This window comes from Rhinatrema bivittatum, chromosome 6 (genome assembly GCF_901001135.1).
Source record: "Rhinatrema bivittatum chromosome 6, aRhiBiv1.1, whole genome shotgun sequence".
In the NCBI taxonomy this organism is placed as follows: domain Eukaryota; kingdom Metazoa; phylum Chordata; class Amphibia; order Gymnophiona; family Rhinatrematidae; genus Rhinatrema; species Rhinatrema bivittatum.
Genome location: NC_042620.1, coordinates 256,000,623 through 256,024,730, shown reverse-complemented (window position 1 = coordinate 256,024,730; position 24,108 = coordinate 256,000,623). Strand labels below are relative to the sequence as shown.

At 46.6% G+C, this 24,108-nt stretch overlaps 1 protein-coding gene across 1 annotated transcript; it reads left to right on the top strand.

Moving 5' to 3' along the window:
* The first annotated feature begins 3,744 nt into the window (after positions 1-3,744).
* LOC115094129 (zinc-binding protein A33-like) lies at positions 3,745-21,957 on the top strand. The gene is made up of 9 exons (XM_029606860.1): positions 3,745-3,955; positions 4,686-4,760; positions 5,112-5,281; positions 5,363-5,800; positions 6,050-6,145; positions 6,802-7,035; positions 7,417-7,439; positions 7,695-7,828; positions 20,025-21,957. Exons 1-9 carry the CDS (start codon positions 3,889-3,891, stop codon positions 20,567-20,569), a joined length of 1,782 nt encoding a protein of 593 aa, XP_029462720.1. The 5' UTR covers positions 3,745-3,888; the 3' UTR covers positions 20,570-21,957.
* The last annotated feature ends 2,151 nt before the right edge of the window (positions 21,958-24,108 follow it).

The window sequence follows — 24,108 nt, the reverse complement described above, 5'->3', positions numbered from 1 at the left end:
TGGGAATAGCAGGGAGAATGGTTTGAAGGAAGCCTGTTGGCACCCACAGGGGCTTATTTTGTGCTGCTTGGGAGAGATTCCTGTATAAATTTGACCTTTGCACTTTTTGCTGGTTAGTACAGGAATTTTGGCCTACAGGGTACATACACAATAAAGATCTCTATTTAGCAAAGGCCTTTTACCATATATACAGTGAGCATATCATTTAGCTTAGTTAAGCAACTGCTAATGCCAGTTTTAGCATGCACACTAAAAGCCTTTTAAGTATACCGTATACGGGCCGATACAGTACAGTGCATTCTGGCGGAGCGCACTGTTAACCCGCATTTGGACGCGCGTTTTCGACACGCTAGCTTTACCCCTTATTCAGTAAGGGGTAATAGCGCGCCGAAAACGTGTATCCAACCCCTCTGAAACTAATAGCACCCGCAACATGCACCTGCATGTTGATGGCCCAATTAGTTTTGCCCGCGCGATTCAGAAAGTAAAATGTGTAGCCAAGCCGCACATTTTACTTTCAGAAATTAGCGGTTAATTTCTCTCGGCACCGGGAAAATGCACAGAAAAGCAGTAAAAACTGCTAATGTTATGTATGTATGTTACTGTATGTTAATGGGTTAACATACATCTGCCTAACAATATATGTATGTACTGGATACATACACAAAGAAAGATATTTGAATTAATTCAGGTTTGGAAATTACTAGTAATAACGCCAGTCTCGAAGATTCAACACCGGTGTTAAAAACATTAACAAGAAAAATGTGTTCATCTATTTATTTAAAAATAAATTGGAAACTTCAGGCATGCACCTCCTGCAAAAAGCAAAGTGGCCAGCATGAAGACTGCCTATGCAGACACCTGTAACTACAATACATCAGAAAAACTGAGTCAAAAAGCAAACTCTAAGCCAGGAAAACCCCCGATAAGCAACCTTCCAAGAAATAGAGAAGGACACATTTTTTCCCCATTGTTTACTGCCCAGCATCTTTTTACTGTTCAATATGGCCATCTGGCTGTACAAGAATTGTAGCACACTTGCAGGCCAATACAGTAAAGTGCGGCCACGGTTACCCTGCTTCTAACCCGCGTTAGCCCAACTTGATATTCACTATCCCCTTTAACCCATCCTTACCGCCTCTTTAACTCAATGGGTAACCCTTTCCGCCCGCGGCATGTATATGAGATGTAAACGATCGGATTAGCTATTCCCTCCCATACAGTAACGCACGCCCCGATTATCGCTTTTTAAACCTGCACTTTTCCCGCGCGTTAAACCTGCTAACTTACCGCCTACCCTTACCCCTGCGTTAGAGGCAGGGGTAAGGGTAGGTGGCAAACTTTCCCCCAGCACCCACTCACCTGCCCTGGCCGCGTCCATGGGTGCCGGTCTCTGGGGCAGCCCCAGTCCTCTCAAATTGACGGGCCAATCCCCCCGGGCTCTCTGGAGCTGCAACCCAGCTCTGCCCCAGTCTTGCAAAAAAAAAGTTTCCTTTCTTCTTGCAAACGCATTTCTTAACGGCAGGAACAATTGCAACTTCTGTTCCTTGCGTGAAGCCGGGTTAAAACAAAGGGAATAAAGTGTGATAAAAGTAAACTTACTGGCAGGAGCCGGCGGGCGTGCATTCTTTGAGGCGGGAGCCGGCGGGCGCGCATTCACCGAGGCGGAGGGAGCCGGCGGCGAAAGCGGCCTCCAACAGCCCCCACTGGCGGTGAATGCACGCCTGTGCAATTGGGGGCTCAAGACGTGACGTCACGACGTTTGGCGTCACGGCATGTGACGTCGGCGTTCACTAATGCACTGCCTTGAGCGCCTCGGTAAATGCGCGCCCGCCGGCTCCCGCCTCGACGAATGCGTGCCCGCCGACTCCCGCCTTGACGAATGCGAGCCCGCCGACTCCCGCCTTGAAGAATGCGTGCCCGCCGGCTCCCGCCAGTAAGTTTACTTTTATCACACTTTATTCCCTTTTGTTTTAACTTTCGCCCTGTGCCTTGCTTCGGGAGGGAGGACCATCCACTTCCTGATACCTGTCATTTCAAATGTCATTGAAATGACAGGTACCAGCGCACCAGGATACTGTATAGGCGCTGTATAGCGCTCTATACAGTAAAATGGATTGCGCGGGCCTAATGCTTCACGGACACTTCTTGGACGCGGCTTGCATTTGCAAGCTATTTAAATACAGTATCGAGCGGTAGGTGAGCCGGACTGTGTGTGCGGCAAACGCGGGTGCGCCCGGCACTAATGCAGCTCTTCCTACCGCTCCTTACTGTATCGGCCCGTTGGATTGATCAGAGCACATTACTCTGGCCCTTGAGGAGTTACATTCGCTTTCCATTTTGTGGCGTATGCAATTTAGATGTTTATTACTAGCCTTTAAGGCTTTGAATTTGAATGGTCCAAGACTGCACCTTCAATACTGTGTGCAGTTCTGGTCACTGCATCTCAAAAAAAGGATATAGCTGCACTGGAGAAAGTGCAGAGAACGGTGATACGGGACATGGAATAAAGGCTAAAGAAGTTAGGGCTGTTCAGTTTAGAGAAGAGATGACTGAGGGGGAATATGATAGAAGTCTACAAAACCATGAAAGAAGTTAAACAAGTTAATGTATATCCGTTATTTATTGTCAGATAATAGAAGGACCAGGAGGCACTTTATGAAGTTAGCAAGTAGCTCATTTAAAACAAATCGAAGAAAATTCTTTTTCACTCAGCACAGTTAATCTCTGGAATTCATTCCCAGAGGTTACAGCAATTAGTGTAACTGTGGGTACTTGCCAGGTACTTGTAACTTTGATTGGCCACTGTTGGAAACAGGATACTGGGCTTGATGGACCCTTGGTCTGACGCTGTATGCCATATCGTATGTAAATTGGACTAGATATGTTCTAGTAACATGTTTTCCCTTTATGGCCTGCAATTGTTCGTGTTTTAATTTATGTACTGTATTGTTTTTACTTTGGCGTACTTGTTCTTTCAATTTATGATGGTTGTTTTATTATCCACCCAGCGCTGTGGATGGAGCAGCATATATATTGTTTAAATGAATAAAATCCATTAAGACAGCTAGGCTGCTCGGGAACAGCTCTTACCCAAGCCTTTATTTAAAATTGTCCCGTCTAATTCGTACCTATTTACACGTTATTTCACATTTTTTTAAACATGTAATGAATTTACTATTCAACATTTACTTAAGTACCAGCTCACAGGTGGTTTTCCCCTAATGTAAAACTCCGCCCCCAGAGCCAAGCGACATGGCCGACTGGCGGCTTTTTTTTTTTTTTTAAACCTAGCATGCTTGCGTTGATTAATCTTCCCCGGCCGATCCGCAGCTCTAAAGCTCGGGCTGAGAATCGCATCTTCTGCATGATAGGGATCAGTTCAGCCTTTAGCCACCCGAAAGGCTCACGATTTTTAAGTTTATTTTAATTTCATCCCTGCCACTTCTGAGATTCAAAAAAACGCTTGTTTCATAAAATGGCCGCAGAAGGCGTCAGCGGTAGGCACGTGATCAAACTCATTCATGCTTTTCTGTTCCCTCAGACAGGTTAAATGGGACTCTGATAACGACCACAAACATGCCTCGGAGACAAGTCAACTGCACCCCCACCTCCTCATCTATCCCCCTAACAATAGCACGAGGCGTTCTTTTTGTTTCTTGATGGGCACGCGCGGTCTTTTTATGCGGTTTGGCGCCCATAAGCTCCATTACCTCCCATAAGCCGTTACTTTCGCGCACAAGGGCCTGGGATTTGTTCCCTCCCATTGCGACGCGTGCGCAATATGCTGTGCTCGGAACGCATGCGCCCACTGCTCCCCTGAAGCTCGCGCGCCATCTCTTTCTTTCTCTCTGGCCTCTTGCGCTGGTAGGGTGGAACGCACGCGCCATGGCGACCGTTGGAACCGTCAGTGCTACTGCAGTCACCACAGAACCGAAGAACAAAGCGGATCTCGGTGAGCAGCCGGGGGAACAGCAGAGTGGGGGCGGAGGAGGTGGGGAGGAGGTCCCAGCCGATCCCCCGGTGGCTGTTGCCGACGGAGAAGGCGAAGGAGCTGAGACCCATAACCGGGACGCGAAGGATCCCGTGGAGATCGGAGAGACTTACCTATGCCGGAGAGCAGACAACACCTTACGTAAGAAGGGAAAGGAGGGGGAAATAGGTAGCGGATTGGTTTTATTCTAGGTATACTTCATTTAAACGTGCTATTTTCACACTTCCGGTCGTTTAACGGCCCGATCACCACGTTTCCGGTTATTTATGCGTATTATATTCGTATTTCTTGGTTGAACCATTTCTGATGTTTGATGTAGTATATTTATGGTGAAAGTCAAATGTGATGTATATTTCGAGCCCTATGAACAGTGTAATATATTTGTATATGTCTTGCTTAATTATAATCATTGTCTTCTGGTGAAAATGATTTAAAATGTTCCCGTTCAGTTCCCTTGGAAACTACACGCAATATAGGAGTCCTGTGGTAGTACAGAAGTCTCAGCTGTCTACTGTGCTTTGAAAAAAGATTCAAGCATGCATTTGTCGATATTTGTAATAGGTATTGGATGTTGAAGACAATATTTTATGAGTATGGTGTTTTGAAAAATTGAGCCACTTTATCAGCTGTAGTGTGAATTTTTATTTATTAACTTTTGGTAATCCAGTCTGCTTTTTATTTCTGTATCTAGACACTGCAGAAGTGATTAAGTCCCGCATGAATAAACAGGAAAATCGAGAAGAGTTTTATGTGCACTATGTTGGACGTGAGTATGAATTTCACTTGACTGTTTTCAGACCAGAAGGCAACCTCTAGTACACTACTTCTAGGATTTTGTTATTCCCTTGCCTACCTTTCCCAGAGGCTGCAGGATCTTGGTGTGTCCCAGCTTCCAAAGACTTGGTGAGGTGTTAGAGGGTCAACATTCTAACATGTGCTTGTGAGATGCAGTTCTTATATTACTATACCAAAATCGTTGCTAACCCTTGTTCAAGATCAAAGATTAAAACTGTTTCATATTTGATCTGTTTAGCGCCGTTTACTATCCTAAGGAAGATCCCACACTTCTCCAGTTATGTGAAGCATGCAAGTATTTTAAAATGTTTGGTCCCTTTAGTTAACCGCCGCCAGAATGAGTGGGTTGAGAAGTCCCGCCTGATGCCAACTAAAGAGGCAAAGAGTGAAACCCAGAATAACAATGATCAGGATGTGAATGACCTGGTAGAGAAGAAGCTACCACGAGGAGCTCAGAAACGGAAGCAAGATGATGATGAGCTGGAACTCAAGGTAACTATATATCTTTGTTCATACTTTGCTTTTTTTTTTCATGGAGACACATCCATATTTCATATAAATGTTCCGTTTTAGAAAATAAAAACAGAGGAGTCGGAGGCTTTGGATTCCTCTTATGGTGCACCCATGGAAGATTTCACAGAGGAGCTGACCTGCCCTGTGTGCCTTCAGCTCTTCAACAACCCCATCATCTTAGAATGTGGCCACAATTTCTGCAGCCACTGCATTGACAAGGTTTGGGAGAACTTGGAGGTCTGTTCCTGTCCTGAGTGCCAGGAGGTGGTGCCTGAGCGTAAGTACACCGTAAACCGTGTTTTGGCCAACCTTGTGAAGAAGGCTGGTGTGCCCGGTTCCAGGACCAGCCGGGCACGGGATCGCTGTGAGGAACACGATGAGAAGCTGAAGCTCTTCTGCAAGGATGATGGTATCCTGGCTTGTGTCATCTGCCGGGATTCGCTCAAACATTCCGCTCACACCTTTCTGCCCATACAAGATGCCTTCGGATTCTACAGGGTATGTTCTATTCTTCCCATTGTACAGTTTTCTTTTCCCCCTGTCCATTTGCCCTTCACTCCCAGCTCTCCCAATTTGAGGGAGCACTGGACCCAAAAGGACATTAAACTACTTTTTTGTTTTGTTGCCCCATTTATGCTTTTGATGTTTGTTTATATGTGACTGAAACCTATGGGGTGCTCCAGAACTCTTAGCCTTGCTTAATAAGCTATGTCCTTTTTTTTTTTTTTTTCTTCCCATTCTCCTTAGAATGAATTGATTTCAGCCGTCACACCTCTAGAAGCATACCTAAAGGAGGTGGAGAAGCTGAAACATGAGCAGAGCCAGAAGCTCACCCAACACAAAGTGAGTAGCAAACTGTGAGCTGAGTTTTATAGATGACTTGCAATATGCTCTGGTGTTAGATACTTACTATGCAAATTACTTATACTCTTCCCAACATGGCTGCTTCCCAGCTTTTAAGAATCTAAAAATCAAATCAAGAGCTTAATTTTCTCTGTAATTTTAAATGATACAGCAAACACAACAGCTGTGGGCTTCATAGCTACAGGCATAAATTTAGCAAAATATGCCAAAAAGTGGACTAGGAAATGGTCACTGTTGGTTGCCTTTACTGGTGCTGATGGGTGCCCTTAATTGCATATCTCCTTATCAGAAAATGAATGTTAAGACTCTTTGATTTTCTTCATTTTCTCCTCTTCAGTTCTGTCTACTTATTTAGAATTCAGTGTCTTTCAATGTCTTGCAGTTATGGTTTTGCCAGCACCATAGGTAATGCATTCAAGAAAAATTCAGCCCTACAAAGATACCTTAACTACTTATCAAAGTACATAATAATTTGTAGATATATGGTGATGCTAGCATGTATGGAAGAACAAACACTGTTGTATTCCTGCTTCAGTTAATGATTGATCAAGTTTGGAGTGTTGGGGAAGGCTCGGTGTTGGTCTCTTAATGTAACTTGGTTTTGGGTCTCTGGAGCTCTCTTTGCTTCCTTGCAGGGTAATGTAGTGGCTTTCCGGCAGCATGTCGCCTCTGAGTTTGAGCGACTGCATCAGTTTTTGAGAGAACGGGAGGAGCAACTGACGCAAGAGTTGAAGCGGCAAGGTGGCAGCCTGCTCAAGGAGATGGAGGCCAATGTAGTGAAGATGAATGACAGCTGTGAGAATATTCAAGAGATGATTAGTACATCTCAGGCCAGACTGAATGAAGAAGATGCTATCCCTTTCCTGATGGTGGGTATCTTTTATGCAGTGTTAAGTGTTTCAAATGACCTGATTGGTCTTAAGATTGTAAAGAAGTAGTCTCTATTGAACATGCATCTCTGCCATAGGGAAGCTTTGTTAACAAATATATATCATAACTTTTAACTCTTGAGACAATGCAGGTCATGTTCTACCTTTTTTTCATAATGTAGAACTTCTCCCGTTTTTTAAATGGCAGTTAAACTCTTAATGTTGGAGTAAGGAGAGCAGCATGATCCTTTACTTTACTTTTCATGTGTGGATAGGGATGAGGCAGGGACCAAAACTATTTCTCCCCCAGATATGTTCTGGACAAATTCTGAATATATGTGTACTGAAACTGATGGCCTTATGTTTTCTCTCTTGTAACAGGATATCAAAACCTTCATTGAGAAGTGAGTATCTGCATATATGTGTGTGTGTGTGTATATATATATATATATATATATATATTTTTTTTTTTTTTTTTTTTTTGTTTTCCAAAAGTTGGGGAGTGAGGGGCTACTTATAGGGTATTTCAGAGTTGGAGGGGAATGATGAAAGGCCATGTACAAGTCCCTTTTATAGGAACCATATGGGAAAGGAGGAAGGAGAGGTGCACTGTGCAGCAGAAGTTAAAAGTACAATAAATAAGGAAGCTGTTTTGTCAGGTGCCTTGAGGAACAGAAGAAGCAGCGGATCCCCAGTGAAAATGCTGTGTTATGCAAGGAGCTGAGCCAGGGTCGCTTTAAAGGACCCCTCCAGTACATGATGTGGAAGGAAATGAAGTCTCTCATTATTCCAGGTATTCAAAATGAGGGGGAGGGGAGCATGAAAAGCATAGCAGTATGCAGTCCTGGGGAGACTGGAAATGTATTGTAAGAATTTTTATTCCCTGTACGTACCGGATCAGTCAAGACTTTATTGACAGGCAATAGGAACACTTGCTTTATAGGGCAATTCTGGTAAAAGTATCAAGTGGTATAGTAAAACTAGCTAATGCTTGTTTAAAATTCAATGGAAAATATCTTTATTTTTAAATGGTCTTTTTGTTCATGATGCAGTGATGGATAAATTACCTGTTAATTTACTCTCCTGGAGTCCTGCTAGACTAGTCATTACATGAGTTCCCTCTTAATGGCTGATGGAGACAAGAGGACATACCTCTTTTTACTGTACTCACTCTGAGCTATAAAGGGAAGGGGGGGATTCCTGGTCCAATACTAGCAGTCTACTATGAACATGAGAAACCCCCCCCCCCCCCCCCCCCATATGCCACTTTCTTGAAATACACACTACCAGGTTCGAGGGGGCTGCTCTGAGTGATAAGGTGACATGTTAAGGACAGGTAGGAGGATGCCGCCAGGTGTAACTCGCATGCTGCTCATAGCCCCAGCTCTTCTTTGCCTTTGTTTTTCTGGGTGGGATCTGGACTGGTTGAGCAGGACCCCCAGGAAATAGAGGGTAATAATTTACTCTTCCTTATCCTGCTAGATGAGCCATTATATATGCAAAGCATCTCTTTACGGGCATGATCAGAAGATATGACTGTCTTACCAGTTCTTGCCTCAAAGGCAGCATCTGCCTTGGTCTGTATAATCAAATATCGTGATCCCCCAAAAGAGAACAAAGGTGACCAGGCAGCCTCTATCCAGGATGAGGCTTATGCTTTTGTAGAGTGAGCCTGCATTGCTACCAGTGGCTGCTAATTTTTGATGTTAGGAAGGCTAATGGATTTGCCTCCTTGATCCATCTGCCTGTGGTAGCTTTAAAGGCTGTTTTCCTAGCATGTAGCTAGATGGACCCAGGACCAATGGGTATTGTGCTCTTCTGCTAGCAGATGGGAGATTGAGTCAGATTTCAAAGCTGATGTCACTCTAGATATACCCCTGTAGTAAGCTCAGCTCTTCAGTATCTCTATCTCCTAGCAGATGCAGACACTATTCCACATACTAGAATAGTGTATTACAGCTAAGAAGAAGAAAATTTACCTTAAAGTTTTAACCCCGCTATCCTACAGTGAAACCTAAGGGTCCCTCCCCCAGTCGAATTCCTGAGGTGATTTCCGATATCCCTCAGAGGTTAGCCTTGGTCCGGTAGCAGATTCCCGGCATGGACTTAGCCCCAGGGTAGCTGAAAGGCAGCGGGTGTGGAACAGAGTGCTGCGATGAAGGTAATAACCTCTCCCCCCGCAGGTGGAGACCGCCCGACATGCGATCGGTAAGCGCCAACACCAGGTAAGATAAATTTTTGAATTGATGTCTCCGGTCTCCAGAGCTCGGATTGCCGTACTGAACTTTCTTCCGGCGAGGTCTAAAGGGAGCACCGATTGGGTTGAGCAGCCCTGTTTAGGGCTAGGCACCGATCCAGTGCAAGGACCCCTTGGGGGGGCGCCACATTCTCTTCTCGACCGGCGGTATGCGCGGGGCAGGCCGGGCGGCCAATGCGCATAACTTGTGCGCGTCTAATACAGGTGTGTGCATAGCTGTGCGCACAGTGGCACGCACCGCCACGTTTTTGGTGCAACTACATGTGCACAAACTCATAAACAATGGCACCGGCGCCCAAGAAGGCTGGAGGACACTCCTTTTGAACAGCCTGCCACATAAGAGCTGCGCAGCCTCAATTGGAGTCCTGTTTGTGTCAACATTTGCGAAGAAGCCCAGGGGGATCCAAAACCTGGACCCCTACTATTGGGAAATGGTTCCGGAACTACTGATGATTGCTCCCCGGGCCTGTGTATCTCCGAGACTGCTTCCCCTCAGGAGGGCACCTCTGGGACCCCCTACATGGACCCAGGGACCTTCTGGCTGGAATTTTTCCAAGGGCTGTAAGCCTTCATTCAGGCACAATCTGCTTACCGGAAGCTCAAGATCCTCCCGATCCAGCTTGAATGCCTTGAGACATGCCTCGCCTAACCAAGAACTTCCCTAACAGGGTCCCAGACATCTCAGATGAATGACTCCCTGAAGGAAGGAGAAATCCCTCCAGGGGTGGAACCATACCAAACCATGCTTCGCTTCTTCCCCAAGGACGAATTACCTGCCCTTGTTTCCCAGACTGTGTTGGGTATTCCAGGCACAGACCCTATGGCGGAACCAAAGAAGGAACCCCGTATTGGTGTCTCTTCGTAAGGCCTTGTGCTTCTTTCCAATGATGGAAGCCATCCAGGAACTGATTGACTTGGAATGGAATGCCCCGGAGGCCAGCTTCAAAGGGGGTTGGGCTTTAGAAGCCCTATTCCCTCTAGATCCTATGACCGGCGTTTCCCGAAAGTTGACAGTCTGGGCTGTGCCGTCTCAAAGCGAACAACTATTCTCGTTGAGGGAGGAGCTGCATTGAAGGACACTCAGAACAGACTATTGGAATCCATCCTTATGTTTAACGATTTTTATTGCATTTTCCAGATGAACATAGCTAAAATTACAGCATGTTGAACTCAGGTTTCCTTATGAGGTCAACATTTGAGGCAATAACAAAGTACATAACCACAAACAATTGAATAGAAACCCACATCCCTACCCTTCCCCTATCCCCCAACCAATTAGAATACACTGTGATGGGAACACTAGAGTCGTCAAGACCAAGCTATTGGTCGATTGAGGAAAAAAAATAAAGTCCTTCAGTCATTTAAAATCAGGCTTCGTGCTTTATGGGGCAAAGCTTGCATGTAGGGATCCCAGGTCTGCAAAAACTTGCGTCGATGGCATGGAGAGGCTCGGGCCGACATTCTCCATTTACATTAAATGGTGCAGATGGTTCCGCCAGGTCCAAAAGAAAGGTGCCACAGAGTCCGTCCAATGGATGAGTATCAGTTTTTTCCCCACAAAGCAGGCTTTCATAAACAAATGGGCCCCTGCTTCACGTATTCGCAGAGGAGGAACACATTCAAAAATAAGCAACAAAGGAGACGCCTGTAAAGAGACACCCAGCAGACGGGACAAATAGCAGACAATGCGTCTCCAAAATTGCTTAATTAGGGTGCATTCCCAAAAAAGGGATAGAGCGCCCACTTCCTGATTATTTCCCACATGTTGCCACCGGTACCCAAAGTAGTATGAAATGCCACCTGTGTTGAGACATACGCCCTCCAGAGGAATTTATATTGCATTTCTCGATAATAGGAGTTAGGCGAGACCCTCGCTGTATGCCTGAAACAGGCACCTAAGTGTACGTCGGTCACCCGGAAAACTCCATCCTTGTTCCAACGGTCAGCTAAGACCGAGCAGGGATTTTGAAAGGCAGCTGTACTCAAACATTTATAGTAGTGCGAAAGCGTAGGCACTTTCGCCTGTTCCAATAGAAAACATTCTGCCACCGTATGGAACCCAGTGGGCATGATACTAGCCTTTGGTAACGATTTAACATAATGTGAAAGTTGCAGATAAGAAAACACGGATAAATTTCGTAAGTCATAAAGTTCAGACATCTTGTGGTGTTAGTAAGTGCCCAGTGTCATCCAAGGTGTGCCCCAACTGGGTAATTTTAAAAAAGACGGATGAAGAACCTGGAGAAAAGTCGGGATTACCTTTCAGAGGTAGGAAATAGGCATACACCCTGGATAACTGCAACAGTTTCATAAGTTGTAGCTAGGCATAGCAAATCGGAAAGACCAGAACGGCTAAAGGTCCTGGAAGTGTCATCTTGTCCACTGTGGTCTGCAAGGCAAAACACAAGTCTAGGGAGCCAAGGAGGGTACGTTCAGCCGATAGATTAATGTAAAATCCTTCCCCCACCACCCTTAAATTACTGGCCAGGTTGTATAAACGAAGGTCTGGAACACTAAGACCCTCCCCCCAATCCCCACTTCTGTAACCGCCGAAGTGCTAATCTAGATTCCCCTCCCCCCCCCCCCCCCCCCCCAAAAAAAAAATTGGAGCATCCCCTGCTCCAATTTTTTTAAAATCCTTGGACTTCTGGAAGGCATAAAGCCAATTTGGTAAGATAATCATCTTAAAAAGATGTATGTGACCACCCAAAGATAATGGAAGAGAGTGCCATCTCCGTACGCGTTCCAGGGTAAAGTTCATTAGAGGAGACACATTTCAATCATAGATCTTAGTGAGCTCAATGGACAGGTTGACACCTAAGTACCGTATTTGCGTGGGTGCCCAAAGCAGGGGAAATTGACCCATCTATCTCGTAGCGCATCAGGAAAGGCCAGGGCTTCTGATTTTTTTCTGGGTTCAATTTAAAACCGGAAAAGGATCCAAATTCCCAAAAGAGACAGCAAATGAGGCAAAGAATACTTGGGGTGGGTAAGAAAAACCAAAAGGTTATCAGCAAAGGCAGCGTATTTGAAGGTAGTGGCTTGGAAACGGACACCCTTGATCAACCGAGCCTCTTGCAAAGCCTGAAGGAGAGAGGCTCAAGCTGCGAAATAAACAATAAGGGAGATAATGGGCACCCCTGTTTAGTCCCCCCGACAGATGGGGAAGTTCTCTGAGTGAGATTGGTTAGCCACAATTAGCGAGGTAGGGTCTCGATAGAGGAGTCGGAGTACCTCTTGGAAGTGGCCCATAATATTCATAGTCTCTAAGATATAAAACAAATACTGCCACTCCACCCTATCAAATGCTTTTTCTGAGTCTCAACTTATGGCCAGGAAAGGTACCTGACTGCGTGCAGAGAGCCATGGCTGCCATTATCCTGCGAATGTTCATGTGTGCATAGCGTTTTTGCACAAACCCTACTTGATCCCGTCGAATTAAGGAGGGCAAAATTGGGGCTAACCTGTCAGCTAAAATCTTAGCTAATAATTTTTGATCTACATTTAATAAGGATATAGGCCAGTAGGATGCCAGGGTGTGCGGCTCCTTCCCAGGTTTAGGGATGAGTGTAATATGAGCTTCATAGTGTCCAGGGTTTGATCCCGTATCAGTCAGGGCATTAAAGGCTTTTGTGAGCGGGCCAATAAGAGCATCATTCAAAGTCTTATAGTATTCTGCAGTAAACCCATCGGGGCCTGGGGCTTTATAGCGCTTAGACTACCAAATTACCTGCCTAGTCTCCGCCTCCGAAATCAGTTGATTCAACTGCTGCTGCTGTTCACATGTGAGTTGGGGCAGTTCAAGCCTGTCACAGAACTGGCGGCAAGTCTCCTCAACCCAATGCCCTACACTATATAGGGTGGATTAGTAATCTTTGACAATCTGTAAAATTGTGGGAGTGTCGGATATCAAAAAGGTGTTCCATTTTATCTAGACGGGCCTGTCTACATTTAGAAGTCATCTCTGCGCACTGTGGACATGATGAAACTTTGTGTCCAGGGCCGAGGCATAGAACACATTCGATATGTGGATTGGTGATGGACATGGTATGGGGGCAATTCGTGCATATATATTTTTTTTTTTAAAGCCGGTTGCGATCGTGAAAGGCTGGACAGCTGTCGACAGCCTACGGTCACTGAAAAAATAAAGGGACGGTATCGACTGCAAATATAAATTGTCACCAATCGATGGAAAAATTGATTCCGAGACTGGGAGACCCCAATGAGGGGGATTTTTCTAAGAGAAATTATTAGTTTTTCTGTGAGGAAAAGTTGTGTGACGCATACAGGGCTCCTTAACTGCGAGGCTAACTGCAGTGCAGAGAAAAGACTGAAGGGAGACCCCTGTGGCTCGAGGGATCATGGCATGCTGGACATGCTCAGGGTACCAGTCAAAAGCTTCTAGAAACTTTGACAAAGTTTTCCGTGATAGGGCTCCGTCCAGTGACGTCACCCATATGTGAGGTCTACATCCTGCTGTCCTGGGATAACACTTATTTCAGGTAAGCAATTTTGCTTTCTATAGCTACCCTTAGAACTGGATGTACTCGCCCAATACACAGAGCTTTACTGGACTCTGGTGATACACTCTGAGAATATAGGAGTGAGCTGCTGCTAGAACAAAGGATGCTGGGTACTCTCCCATCCTAATCAAGAATATCCCCAACTGCAGCCTCCATCCAGAAGTGGGGCACATGTAGATAACTGAAGCCCCCGCTTTTTTTTTTTTTTAAACCACTGTATTGAGAAGGTGCCATGATTGTTCTCTTGTTGGAGCCTCTGAACTCAAAACCCTGGAGGATTTCCTTGCCCAGAATGTTAATGCTAAGGCTGTTTCCATCCTGGCTGATTAATTGAAACCTATTGAATCCAATACTGAGTGGCTCTGGCCCCATTGACTCCACAAATGGAGACTTGCAAAACCATTTCCTAGCGTGTAGCCAGATGGACTTAGGACCAATGGGTATTGTGCTCTCATCATATGAGGTGTCTGGGTTCCTGCTAGGGAAGTTTTTGGTTAGGCGAGGCATGTCTCAGGGCATCCGGGCTGGGAGGATCTTGTGCTTCCGGCAGGGGTTGAGCCTGGGACGTAGCCGGGGCTGATTGCGCCTGAACGAAGGCTTGCAGCCCTTGGAAAAATTCCAACCAGTAGAAGGTCCCTGGGTCTACGTTTTCCCCCTCAGTTTGTACTGCTGATGCACCAGGCTTTCCTGGCCAGCAGTTTGGGGAAAAGGGGACCCGCTAGCCTTCAGGTCTGCTGGGCAAGGTGCCCAGAAGGGAGGAGATGCCAGCGGCAAATCGGATTTAGGTCCAGGCCCCTTTGATACCAGGGTCTACCTAGGAGACCTCTTCCAAGGATTCGGACCGGGGGAGGGGCTGTGGACCCCACTCCACCCCCGGATATCCCGGGCATTGGCGCAGAGCCTGACCAGATTCCTCCGGTGGAGGGAGACGACCCTAAGGTGGGCCATTTATTCCAGATGGATGAGCTGGCGCTTTTCATGCCCTATGTCCTTGCGGAGCTCGGCAGCACGGACTCTCCCTGTGAACCAAGTCCAGACACAGTGGATCCTATCCTGGCGGGCTTGCGCGATCCGGCTAGAACTTTCCTCTTCCGTGCTATGCTGTAGCAGATGATGCTACGGGAGAGGAATTCTCCAGAGACAGGTCTCAAGGTCAGCAGGGCTATGGATAAGTTATCCGTTGCCTGAGGATGTGTTGGAGCTGCTGAGGATTCCTAAAGTGGACATGTCGGTCTCCGCGGTTAACAAGCGGATGACCATCCCTGTAGCGGGGGCAGTGGCTTTGAAGAATTTGCAGGATTGCAATTTGGAAGATTACCTTAAGAGAATTTTTGAAGTGTCTGCCCTGGACATTCGTGCGGCGGTTTACAGCAGTTGCATGCTCCGGGCAAGCCTGCGCTGGGTGCAGTAGCTGCAGAGTGCACAAGACCTGGTGCCTTCGGAGGCAGAGCAAGCGGAACGGTTGGAGGCCGCTGTGGCGAATGGCGCTGATGCTCTTTATGACCTGCTTTGCACCTCATCGTGCAGTATGGTTTCGGCTGTGTTAGCCCACAGGCTTCTGTGGCTGTGGAATTGGTCTGCAGATGTATCTTCTAAAGCCGGGGCTCTTCCCTTTAAGGGCATGCTACTGTTTTGGAGAAGACCTGGAGCAGTTGATTAAGATTCTGGGCGAGAATAAGGTCTACAAGCTGCCGGAGGACAGGCCGAGAAGGCAGAAATCTTTCTTCCCCCTCCCACTCTCTGTTTTGGGGGCAGAGGCATTTTTGTCAGAGCTGGGCTCAGAACTGTTGTCATAGACAAGCCTTGGAGAGGTTCCAGTCTTGGTCCCCAGCCTACAGAGTATGTCGCTGGACAGGGCACTGCGGGGGTCAAACCTGCTCAATGAATCTAGGCTGGCCCACTCCATGGATCCTGTGATAGGGGGATGGCTGTCTTTCTCCAGGAGTGGGTCCACATCACATCAGACTGGTGGGTTCTCAGTGTGATAGAACATGGCTTCGCATTAGAATTTGCTCGCCCGCTCTGAAGCCTTTTTCTGTTGTCCCCCCTGCAGGGTCACCGGCAAAAGAGGTGTGCATTTAACAGACCTTGTGTTGCATTCAAGATCTGGGGGCTTTCATACCAGTTCCGCAAGCAGAGCAGGGGAAGGGACGATATTCCATTTACTTCGTCCCCAAGAAAGAAGGAACTTTTTTCGACCCATCCTGGATTTGAAGAAGGTCAATGTAGCCCTCAAGGGTTGCAATGGAGAAGATACAGAGAAGGGCAACCAAAATGATAAAGGGGATGGAACAGCTCCCCTATGAGGAAAGGCTGAAGAGGTTAGGGCTGTTCAGCTTGGAGAAGAGATGCTGAGGGGGGAATAGAAGTCTTTAAGATCATGAGAGGTCTTGAACGAGTAGATGTGAATCGGTTATTTACACTTTCAAATAGGACTAGGGGGCATTCTATGAAGTCAGCAAGTAGCACATTTAAGACTAATCTGAGACTTCCTTTTCACTCAATGCACAATAAAGCTCTGGAATTCGTTGCCAGAGAATGTGGTTAGTGCAGTTAGTGTAGCTGGGTTCAAAAAAGGTTTGGATAAGTTCTTGGAGAAATCCATTAACTGCTGTTAATCAAGTTTACTTAAAGAATAGCCACGGCTATTTGCATCAGTAGCATGGGTTCCCTGGTGTTTGGGTAATTGCCAGGTTCTTGTGGCCTGGTTTGGCTTCTGTTGGAAACAGGATGCTGGGCTTGATGGACCCTTGGTCTGACCCAGCATGGCAATTTCTTATGTTCTTAAGGTGCCTCACTTCCGCATGGAGACGCTCCGGTTGGTCATTGCGTCCCTAGACCTGACAGAAGCCTATCCTACACATCTGCATTCGGTGCGATCACCAGAAGATCCTCAGATTTATGATCCTCTGACAACGTTTCCGGTTTCGTGCCCTGCTGTTCGGCCTTGCCACAGCTCCACGCACTTTCACCAAGGTGATGGTAGTGGTGGCGGCTTCCCTGAGGACGTGCAGGTGCACCCCTATCTGGATGATTGGCTCATTCGAGCGAAGTCGGCAAACCTATGCTCTCAAGCTGTGGAGATGGTCTTAGGCTGCCTGCGGTCCCTGGGTTGGGTGGTCAACCTCACAAAGTGTCATCTTATCCCCTCCCAGGTCCTGGAGTTTGTGGGAGCCCATTTCGACACTCAACTGGGCAAGGTCTTCCTCTCGGGACAGAGCCATCAAATTGCGTGGTAAGGTGCAGTCCCTGCTGCGAGCCTCCGTGCCCAGAGTCTGGGATTACTTGCAGGTTCTTGGTTCCATGGCATCAACCTTGGAGTTGGTCCTGTGGGCTTTTGCGCATATGATACCTTTGCAAGCAGCTTTATTGTTCCATTGGAACCTGCTATCGGAAGAATTCTATAGCGCTGTCTTTTAATCCTGCAGAAAAAAAAATCCCAGCTGAAGGGCATCCTTCCCTTCAGGGTACTAAGAAGCCACCAAGAATGTCACCATCAGGGGTAGGGTACTTACTGAAGTGCATACCTTTAAAAAGGGGCAAGAAGAGAGGGAAGATTGTTAGGGCAAGGCTCTCCTGCCTGAATAGATTGCCACCAGAAACATCATCTTCAGTGTGAGATCCTTAAAAGTAGCCCTCCTCATAGGCTCTAAGGGTGCTTTGCACAAACCCCAGAGAACAAAGTTCAAGTTCTTGGAGGGACATAGCTGTCGAGTCGGCGGTCGCAGATGTTCACTCTGCGGAGAAACCACGCAACGGCGGGGTGAGCTGCCAGAGAAAAGCCCTGGATCTGGCCCCGCAGACATCCCAGGACGGAAATCTAAGCTTTCAGGGAATTGAACAACAATCCTTTCTGAAGCCCGTCTTGCAGGAAGGAAAGGACCAGAGAAACTGAGGCTTTCAGAGGATCCATCCCCCGAGACTGACACCAGGACTCAAAGACCTGCCAAACACTAACACATGCCAGGAAGGTAGAAGCCATCCGAGCTCTGAGTAAAGTAGAAATCACCTCTTCCTGATATCCCTTTTTCTGCAACCTGCGCCTTTCAAAAGCCAGGCCGCAAGACAAAAGCAAGCTACCTGATCGAAAAATACAGGACCACCTTGAAGATTTGGGAGATGATTCAACCTCAGGGACCCCTTCACGCATAGGTTCACAAGGTCCGCGAACCAGGGTCAGAGTGGCCACTCTGGAGCCATGAGAATGACTTGGCCCAGGTGAAGCTCGATCCACCTGATCACCTTTCCCTCCAGTGGCCATGGGGGGAATACATAAAGTAGAACATTGTGGCCAAGGAACCACCAGACCAGAGCATCGACTCCTTCCGCACCGCGATCTGTCCTGCGACTGAAGAAGCACATTGCCTTGGCATTTGCATGAGTCGCCATGAGATCCACATGAGGCTTGCCCCACCGGCAAGATATCAGGCGCATGGTGTAAGACAGCTCCCATTCCCTTGGGTCTAGCTGGTGACTGAGGAAGTCTGCTTGTATGTTGGTCGTCCCCACAATGTGCGATGCTGCCGATTATCACCAGATGGCACTCTGCCCAGGACATCAACAGATCTGCTTCAAGGGCAACTTCACGTTCCTCCCTGCTGGTTAATATAGGCCACTATTGTCGCATTGTCTGACAGAACTCTGACCGCCTGATTGCACAGAAGGGGGAGGAACCTCTCCAGGGCCAAGCGAGGCAATTGATCGCCCAGGACACAGCCTCTGGAGACCACTGGCCCTGCACTGCCCGATCCTGACATACTGCGCCCCAGCCAGAGAGGCTGGCATCAGTCATAACCACCATCCACCGGGGTATTTCCAGATCCACGCCGTGCTCCAAATGCTGCTGCACCAGCCACCACCCTGGAAATGAGGGCTGCTGGCTCCTCTTTCCAGGATAAGCATATTCTGGTGGAACTATAGTCATTTAATGCCAGCTCCCTTCTTCCTCCAGGATGGTCTGAGGTTTTCTTTCAGATTATGAAGTTTCCTTGGAGGCCTGGGGGCTTGAGTCCCCTTGGCAGCACTTTTGGATTTTCCCTCAGTCCCTTGACTGCTGCCCCTAGGGCTGAATGTTAAACTTAGGGAACCAGACACACTAGAATGCTTATTGCTTAGGTCCCTGATCAGCTAAATGAGCTTTGTGCATTAATCTAATACACTCTGGGGCAAGAGTTCCCTGCCAGGGAAACTTATAGCTATCTGGGGCCTGGGGGGCTTTACCCAGATTTTTATCCACAGACTAGCCCCAAGCATGTTCCTGAAGGGAAAGGGAGATTCCCTTTCCCTAATAGTCCTGCACTGTTCTGATTCTGCTGTGTCTGCTCTCAATTACTCTTCCCTAAACAAGTGTGAACTGAGCCGATAACAGTGCAGGACCTTTGCTGAGCAGATGGGGCAGAGAGATTGAGAGCCTTACAAAGGACTCAACTAGGCTGGAGCTGTACCCTCACTCTGGGAGTTTTAATGTTCTCATGTCTGCAGTTGCCAGGGAAAGAGACTACTAAATAGTATTGGACCTGGACTAGGGTCATACCCTCTCTGTACCCAGAGTGAGGTCATTAAGAGGTGTGTCCTCTGCTCCAGCTGTGAAGGGAAATCCCATATGTAATGACTGATGTAGCTGGATAAGGAAAAGTGAATTTGTACGTACCAGGATCAGTCCAGACCGCTGGGTTGTCTCCCTCTATTAACTTTGGAATGAAGCTGAAATGTAATAAAAAAAAAAAAAAAAAAAAAGTTTCGTGTTGATATTTTGAGAAATGAATTTCTTCACCCTGTCAGTAGAAGCAGAGCAAAATTTACAAACTCCTCCAGTATTGCTACCAAACATAATTGAGGATAAAGTTATGGTAATACTATTGTGCAGCACCATCAGTGGCCACAAGGTTATCAGTATCCTATGAGTCCACAAGTGTATTACCATATATAATTTTAATATGGTCCTTCCCCCATCTTGGGTATTGCAGGATAAAAGCTGCAGTGGCAGCAGCAGACAAGGTGGCTTTTTATATTATAGGCATTGGTACAATTTTGCAGTTGGGCACCAGTGTTTTGCAGCATTTAGTGACACTGTCCCTGACCATGGCTGCACCCTGTAATAAAGAGGAGATTATTCAGTAATATTGCTTAGAGCAACTTAAAATCAAATGATCTAGGGTGTGCATGATGAGTAAAGAATTATTTTCATATCCCATTTTCTTGTTTTCCAGCACTCTCCCCTCTGACTCTTGACCCTGATACAGCACATCCAAACCTGCAGCTGTCTGATGGATTGACCAGTGTCAAGTATTGTGATGTGAAACAGCAAGTTCCTGACAACCCCGGTCGTTTCAGCCAGTGCATTTTGGTTCTGGGTGCACAGGGATTCACTTCAGGCCGCCACTATTGGGAAGTAGATGTAGGCAACAAGACGGCATGGGATGTGGGATTGGCCAGCCAGTCCAGCAACCGCAAGGGCAAGATTAAGCTCAACCCCAAAAACGGCTACTGGGCCATCTGGTTGCGGAATGGTAATGCTTTCAAAGCCCTGGAGTCACCCTCCAAGACGCTACTACTGCGTACTAAGCCCACTAAGATTGGGGTCTATTTAGATTATGAGGGTGGACAGGTGTCTTTCTACAATGCTGATGACATGTCCCCCATCTATACCTTCACTGGCTGCTTCACAGAGAAGCTGTACCCTTATCTCTCGCCCTTCCTGCATGATTCTGGCAAAAATGCCGAGCCCCTGCGGATCATCCATGCCAACGTATAGGGGGAAACCCCCTGAGGCCTCTCTCTTCCCCAGACAGTCTCAGCCCTTGCCAGTGAGTTTATCCAAGGACAGCCCAACTTGGGATGGGGACCATGTTACCCCCCAGATGCAGATTTTACAGTTAGTCATATCAGTAAATTGGTGAATATAACCCTCCTACCAGCTCATGCAGCACTGAAATGCATTTGTGGTAGATTCCAAATGTTAAAGTATCTGTGAATGTGAAATTCATAAGTACTTTGAAATAAGCAACGTAATTCTGTGCTCTGTTTATGAGCTGCTGCTATACGTTTCGGCCAATATCCCACTATTAATTCTCCAAGGGTTATATACCCTAAACATGTCCTCCAAATGTGAGATTTATTTCATCAGGTGACCCAGCTTTAAACAACTTTGGATTTTTGTTTTTTAAACTATTGCCCTCAACATAAGACTGCCACTGATTGGGGAGCAGAGGAGGAGAAGGAGGGGACTCTACAAGAGGCACACTTCCTTGGGGAAGAGGGAGGGTACAGCTAAGGTCTCTAGGCTTAGCTGCTGTTGCTTGTACTTAGATAGGGGACAACAATAGAAGGGTAGAGACACAAGATAGTTTTAATTTTCCTTTGACCAATTCAATGTCTTGTCTTGTCTGGATGAGCAGTGGGTGACAGCTGCTCTCTGAGATACTGTACCGGCTTAGAACGTAGGAGTTTATAGTACTGTCTTGATATTTTAAATAGGAGAGAGCAAAACTTGCTTTCCTCTCAAAAGAACAAACAAAATTGTTCTTCAAATACATAATGGGTCGCTGCATAAAAGTAAAACTTTGGTTTTGCCTGTGTGCATGGCTGCTCTGTAACTTCCATTTTGGTTATGCTCAGTATACTGGTTGAGATTTGCTCCTTTACACTTATTTATTTCAGAGAGGAAATGGAGTACAAAACTCGGGTGGTGTTCTGTCCTTCAGTGATATTGACAGTTTGGATGACAAACTACAGCCAACACATTCTGATATTTGTATTCCACTTTGTTTGCAGTAACTGAATACTAATAAAAGAGTGTAATGTAGTAAACTGAGCAGATGTGAGCAGGTAGAGAGCTGCTGTATGTACAGGCATCACTCAAATGGATCAGTTTTACCCTGTGACCTTTTAACACTGAAGGGACACAAGTGAGTTACACTTGCAGGGCATGGATGGTTTTGTTGAGACTCAACCTCTCCTGTTGCATCAATCCTCTAGCTCTGTTATGTTGAACACTTTAAAGTTTGGTTTAAGTTTTTTTCTTTAAAGCGATCAGTGATGTCCCATTGTATTCTTTGCTGTTTTAAAGCCAGTTCCTTGATTGTTTATGGTCAATAAATTAGCTGTTCCTTTTTTTTTTAAATAAAACAATGAAACATGTAACTTGAGTTTTGCTTGCTTTTTATGTTTGTTGGAACTCTGTACATAAGTGTGATAAACTGGTTAGAGCACTAAATTGTGGAACAGACTGGGGATTGAGTTATAACCTCTAGATTTTTCCAACCAGCTAACTTCTACCAAGTCACAGTACATTGATAGCCCTATTTCTGGATTGATTTGGCAGGAGTGTTGGCACCTCAAAAGTTTCAGCCAAATTCATCCAAAGCTAAGATCCCTGATATGTATGTAAGGACAGGAAAAAAAAAACAACCCACCAGTAAGCACCTTGGACTGGTGAAACGCAGACTCATCCCCAAGTTAAACAGGGTTAGTAATAGAACTGGGGAATATAGAAGATCAGTGAGCAAAATTAAGATATTTCACAGCATTCAGACAGGTTAATCTACAGCCAGTGGGTTATGCATCTCTACCAGTATATGGAGACAAAGCAAAGCTGATGTCACTATATATTTATACCCCTGTTCCCTGAACGTACCAGGATCAGTCCGGACAGTGGGTTATGTCCCCTATCCAGCAGGTGGAGACAGACCAGAATTGTGAGGATGTCCCTTTAAGGGGAGAACCTGTACACTAACCCCTTCAGTATTCATCTGTCTCCAGCAGGTGCAGCAGCTCCCCTTCGGCTCTCTGTCTTTGGCTTGTCAGCCTTTTCTATTCCTTCTTAGATTCAAGCAAGTACATCAGAAAAGTTATATTTCTGGGGGGTTTTTTTGATCCCTAGTGTTTTGTTTTGTTTTTTTCTTAGGAGACTACCTTGTCTCCTCACTTCTTGCCGGACTCACAGGGCTATTTGCCCCTTTTGCGCTGCATAGTCTGAGTCTGGGTTACCTTCCAGGTGTGGGACCGTCTCCCTCTGGGACTCGCTCCCCTTTTCTGGCTGCCGAGAGGGTTTTAGACCCGCTGCTGCGCTCAGTCACTACTGATTTAAAAAAAATCAGTTTAAAAGGTACCAAAGTTCCGAAGTCGCAGGTATTCAAATACCTCTGACTTCTGCAGCAGTTGACCAGAATTTTTCTTACTTTTTTTTTTTTTTTTTACCTTTTTTTGGCCCTTTTCTGGTCCTCAGGCTTTAATCTGGCAGTCAGACAGGCAGGAGTCAGCAGGGTCTCCCTTCTCTCTCCTTGGTGCTGAGGCTGTCACTTTTTTTTACTATTTTTTACTATTTTTTTTCAACTTTTTTTTTCTTAGCACAGCTTGGGCCATGCCTTGGCAGGCAGTTTGCCTTGCCTGTGGGCTTTTTTACTCCCGTTTTTTGCTGCAGGGTCTTTGCCCTGCTTGCCTGCTGGGTGGGGAAGGTCCCTCCTCGGCTGAGAGGACGAATTTAGCCCGGGGATAGACTCCCCCAGGCTTGGCCAGGCTGTTTTTGAGCTGGCAGAGCTTTTCAGCACCGGCCATTTTGGATTTTTCAACAGCTCCGATTTCGGAGCTGCCTGAGGCTGGGGGGCCAGATTTTTTTGATTTACCCCCCGATTTGAGCCCTGTGGACCCCCAGGAGATGAGTACTGACCACCCCTCGAACCCCCCCCCCCTTGTCCTGTGTTTTTCAGGGTCCTTTTTTTTCCAGCTGAATTTGTTCTCATGCATAAATCTTATTCCCTGTACGTACCCGGATCAGTCCAGACTCCTGGGTTATGCCCCCCCTCTAGCAGATGGAGACAGAAGTTTTCAAACAAAACTCCGCCTATATCTAGGCTGGTGCCACCTACAGTCTGGCAGTCTTCTTCTGTCTCCTAGCAGGTGGAGAGGGTGCAAAACCTGCAGTCTGAGCTGAGGCCTAGTTTAAAAAAAAAAAAAAAAAGGAAGGTTTGATTTTAGTTTCTTAGTTGTTTTGACTGGTAGAAGATTGTGAGGCTCGGACCGCAGTTGATTGCCTGCAGGTCCGAACTAGTCTCCTCCCGGGGTGGGGTAAGGTCCCGCGGGGGCCTTCCCTCCTAGGAGTTGAGCTCGCTGAGGGTGGGCTGAGGGCCCTTGCCAGCGTTCTTAGCCTGGGGGTGATACCGGGGAACTCGGGTCACTCCCCCCAGGTGGTCCCGGAGCCGGTGGCGAACGGTAAAAAAAAAAAAAAAAAAAAAATTATTTACTTGGTTTGTTTTTTTCTGTGCTGTCTCTCTTGCTTTCCCTCTTCTCTCCTGC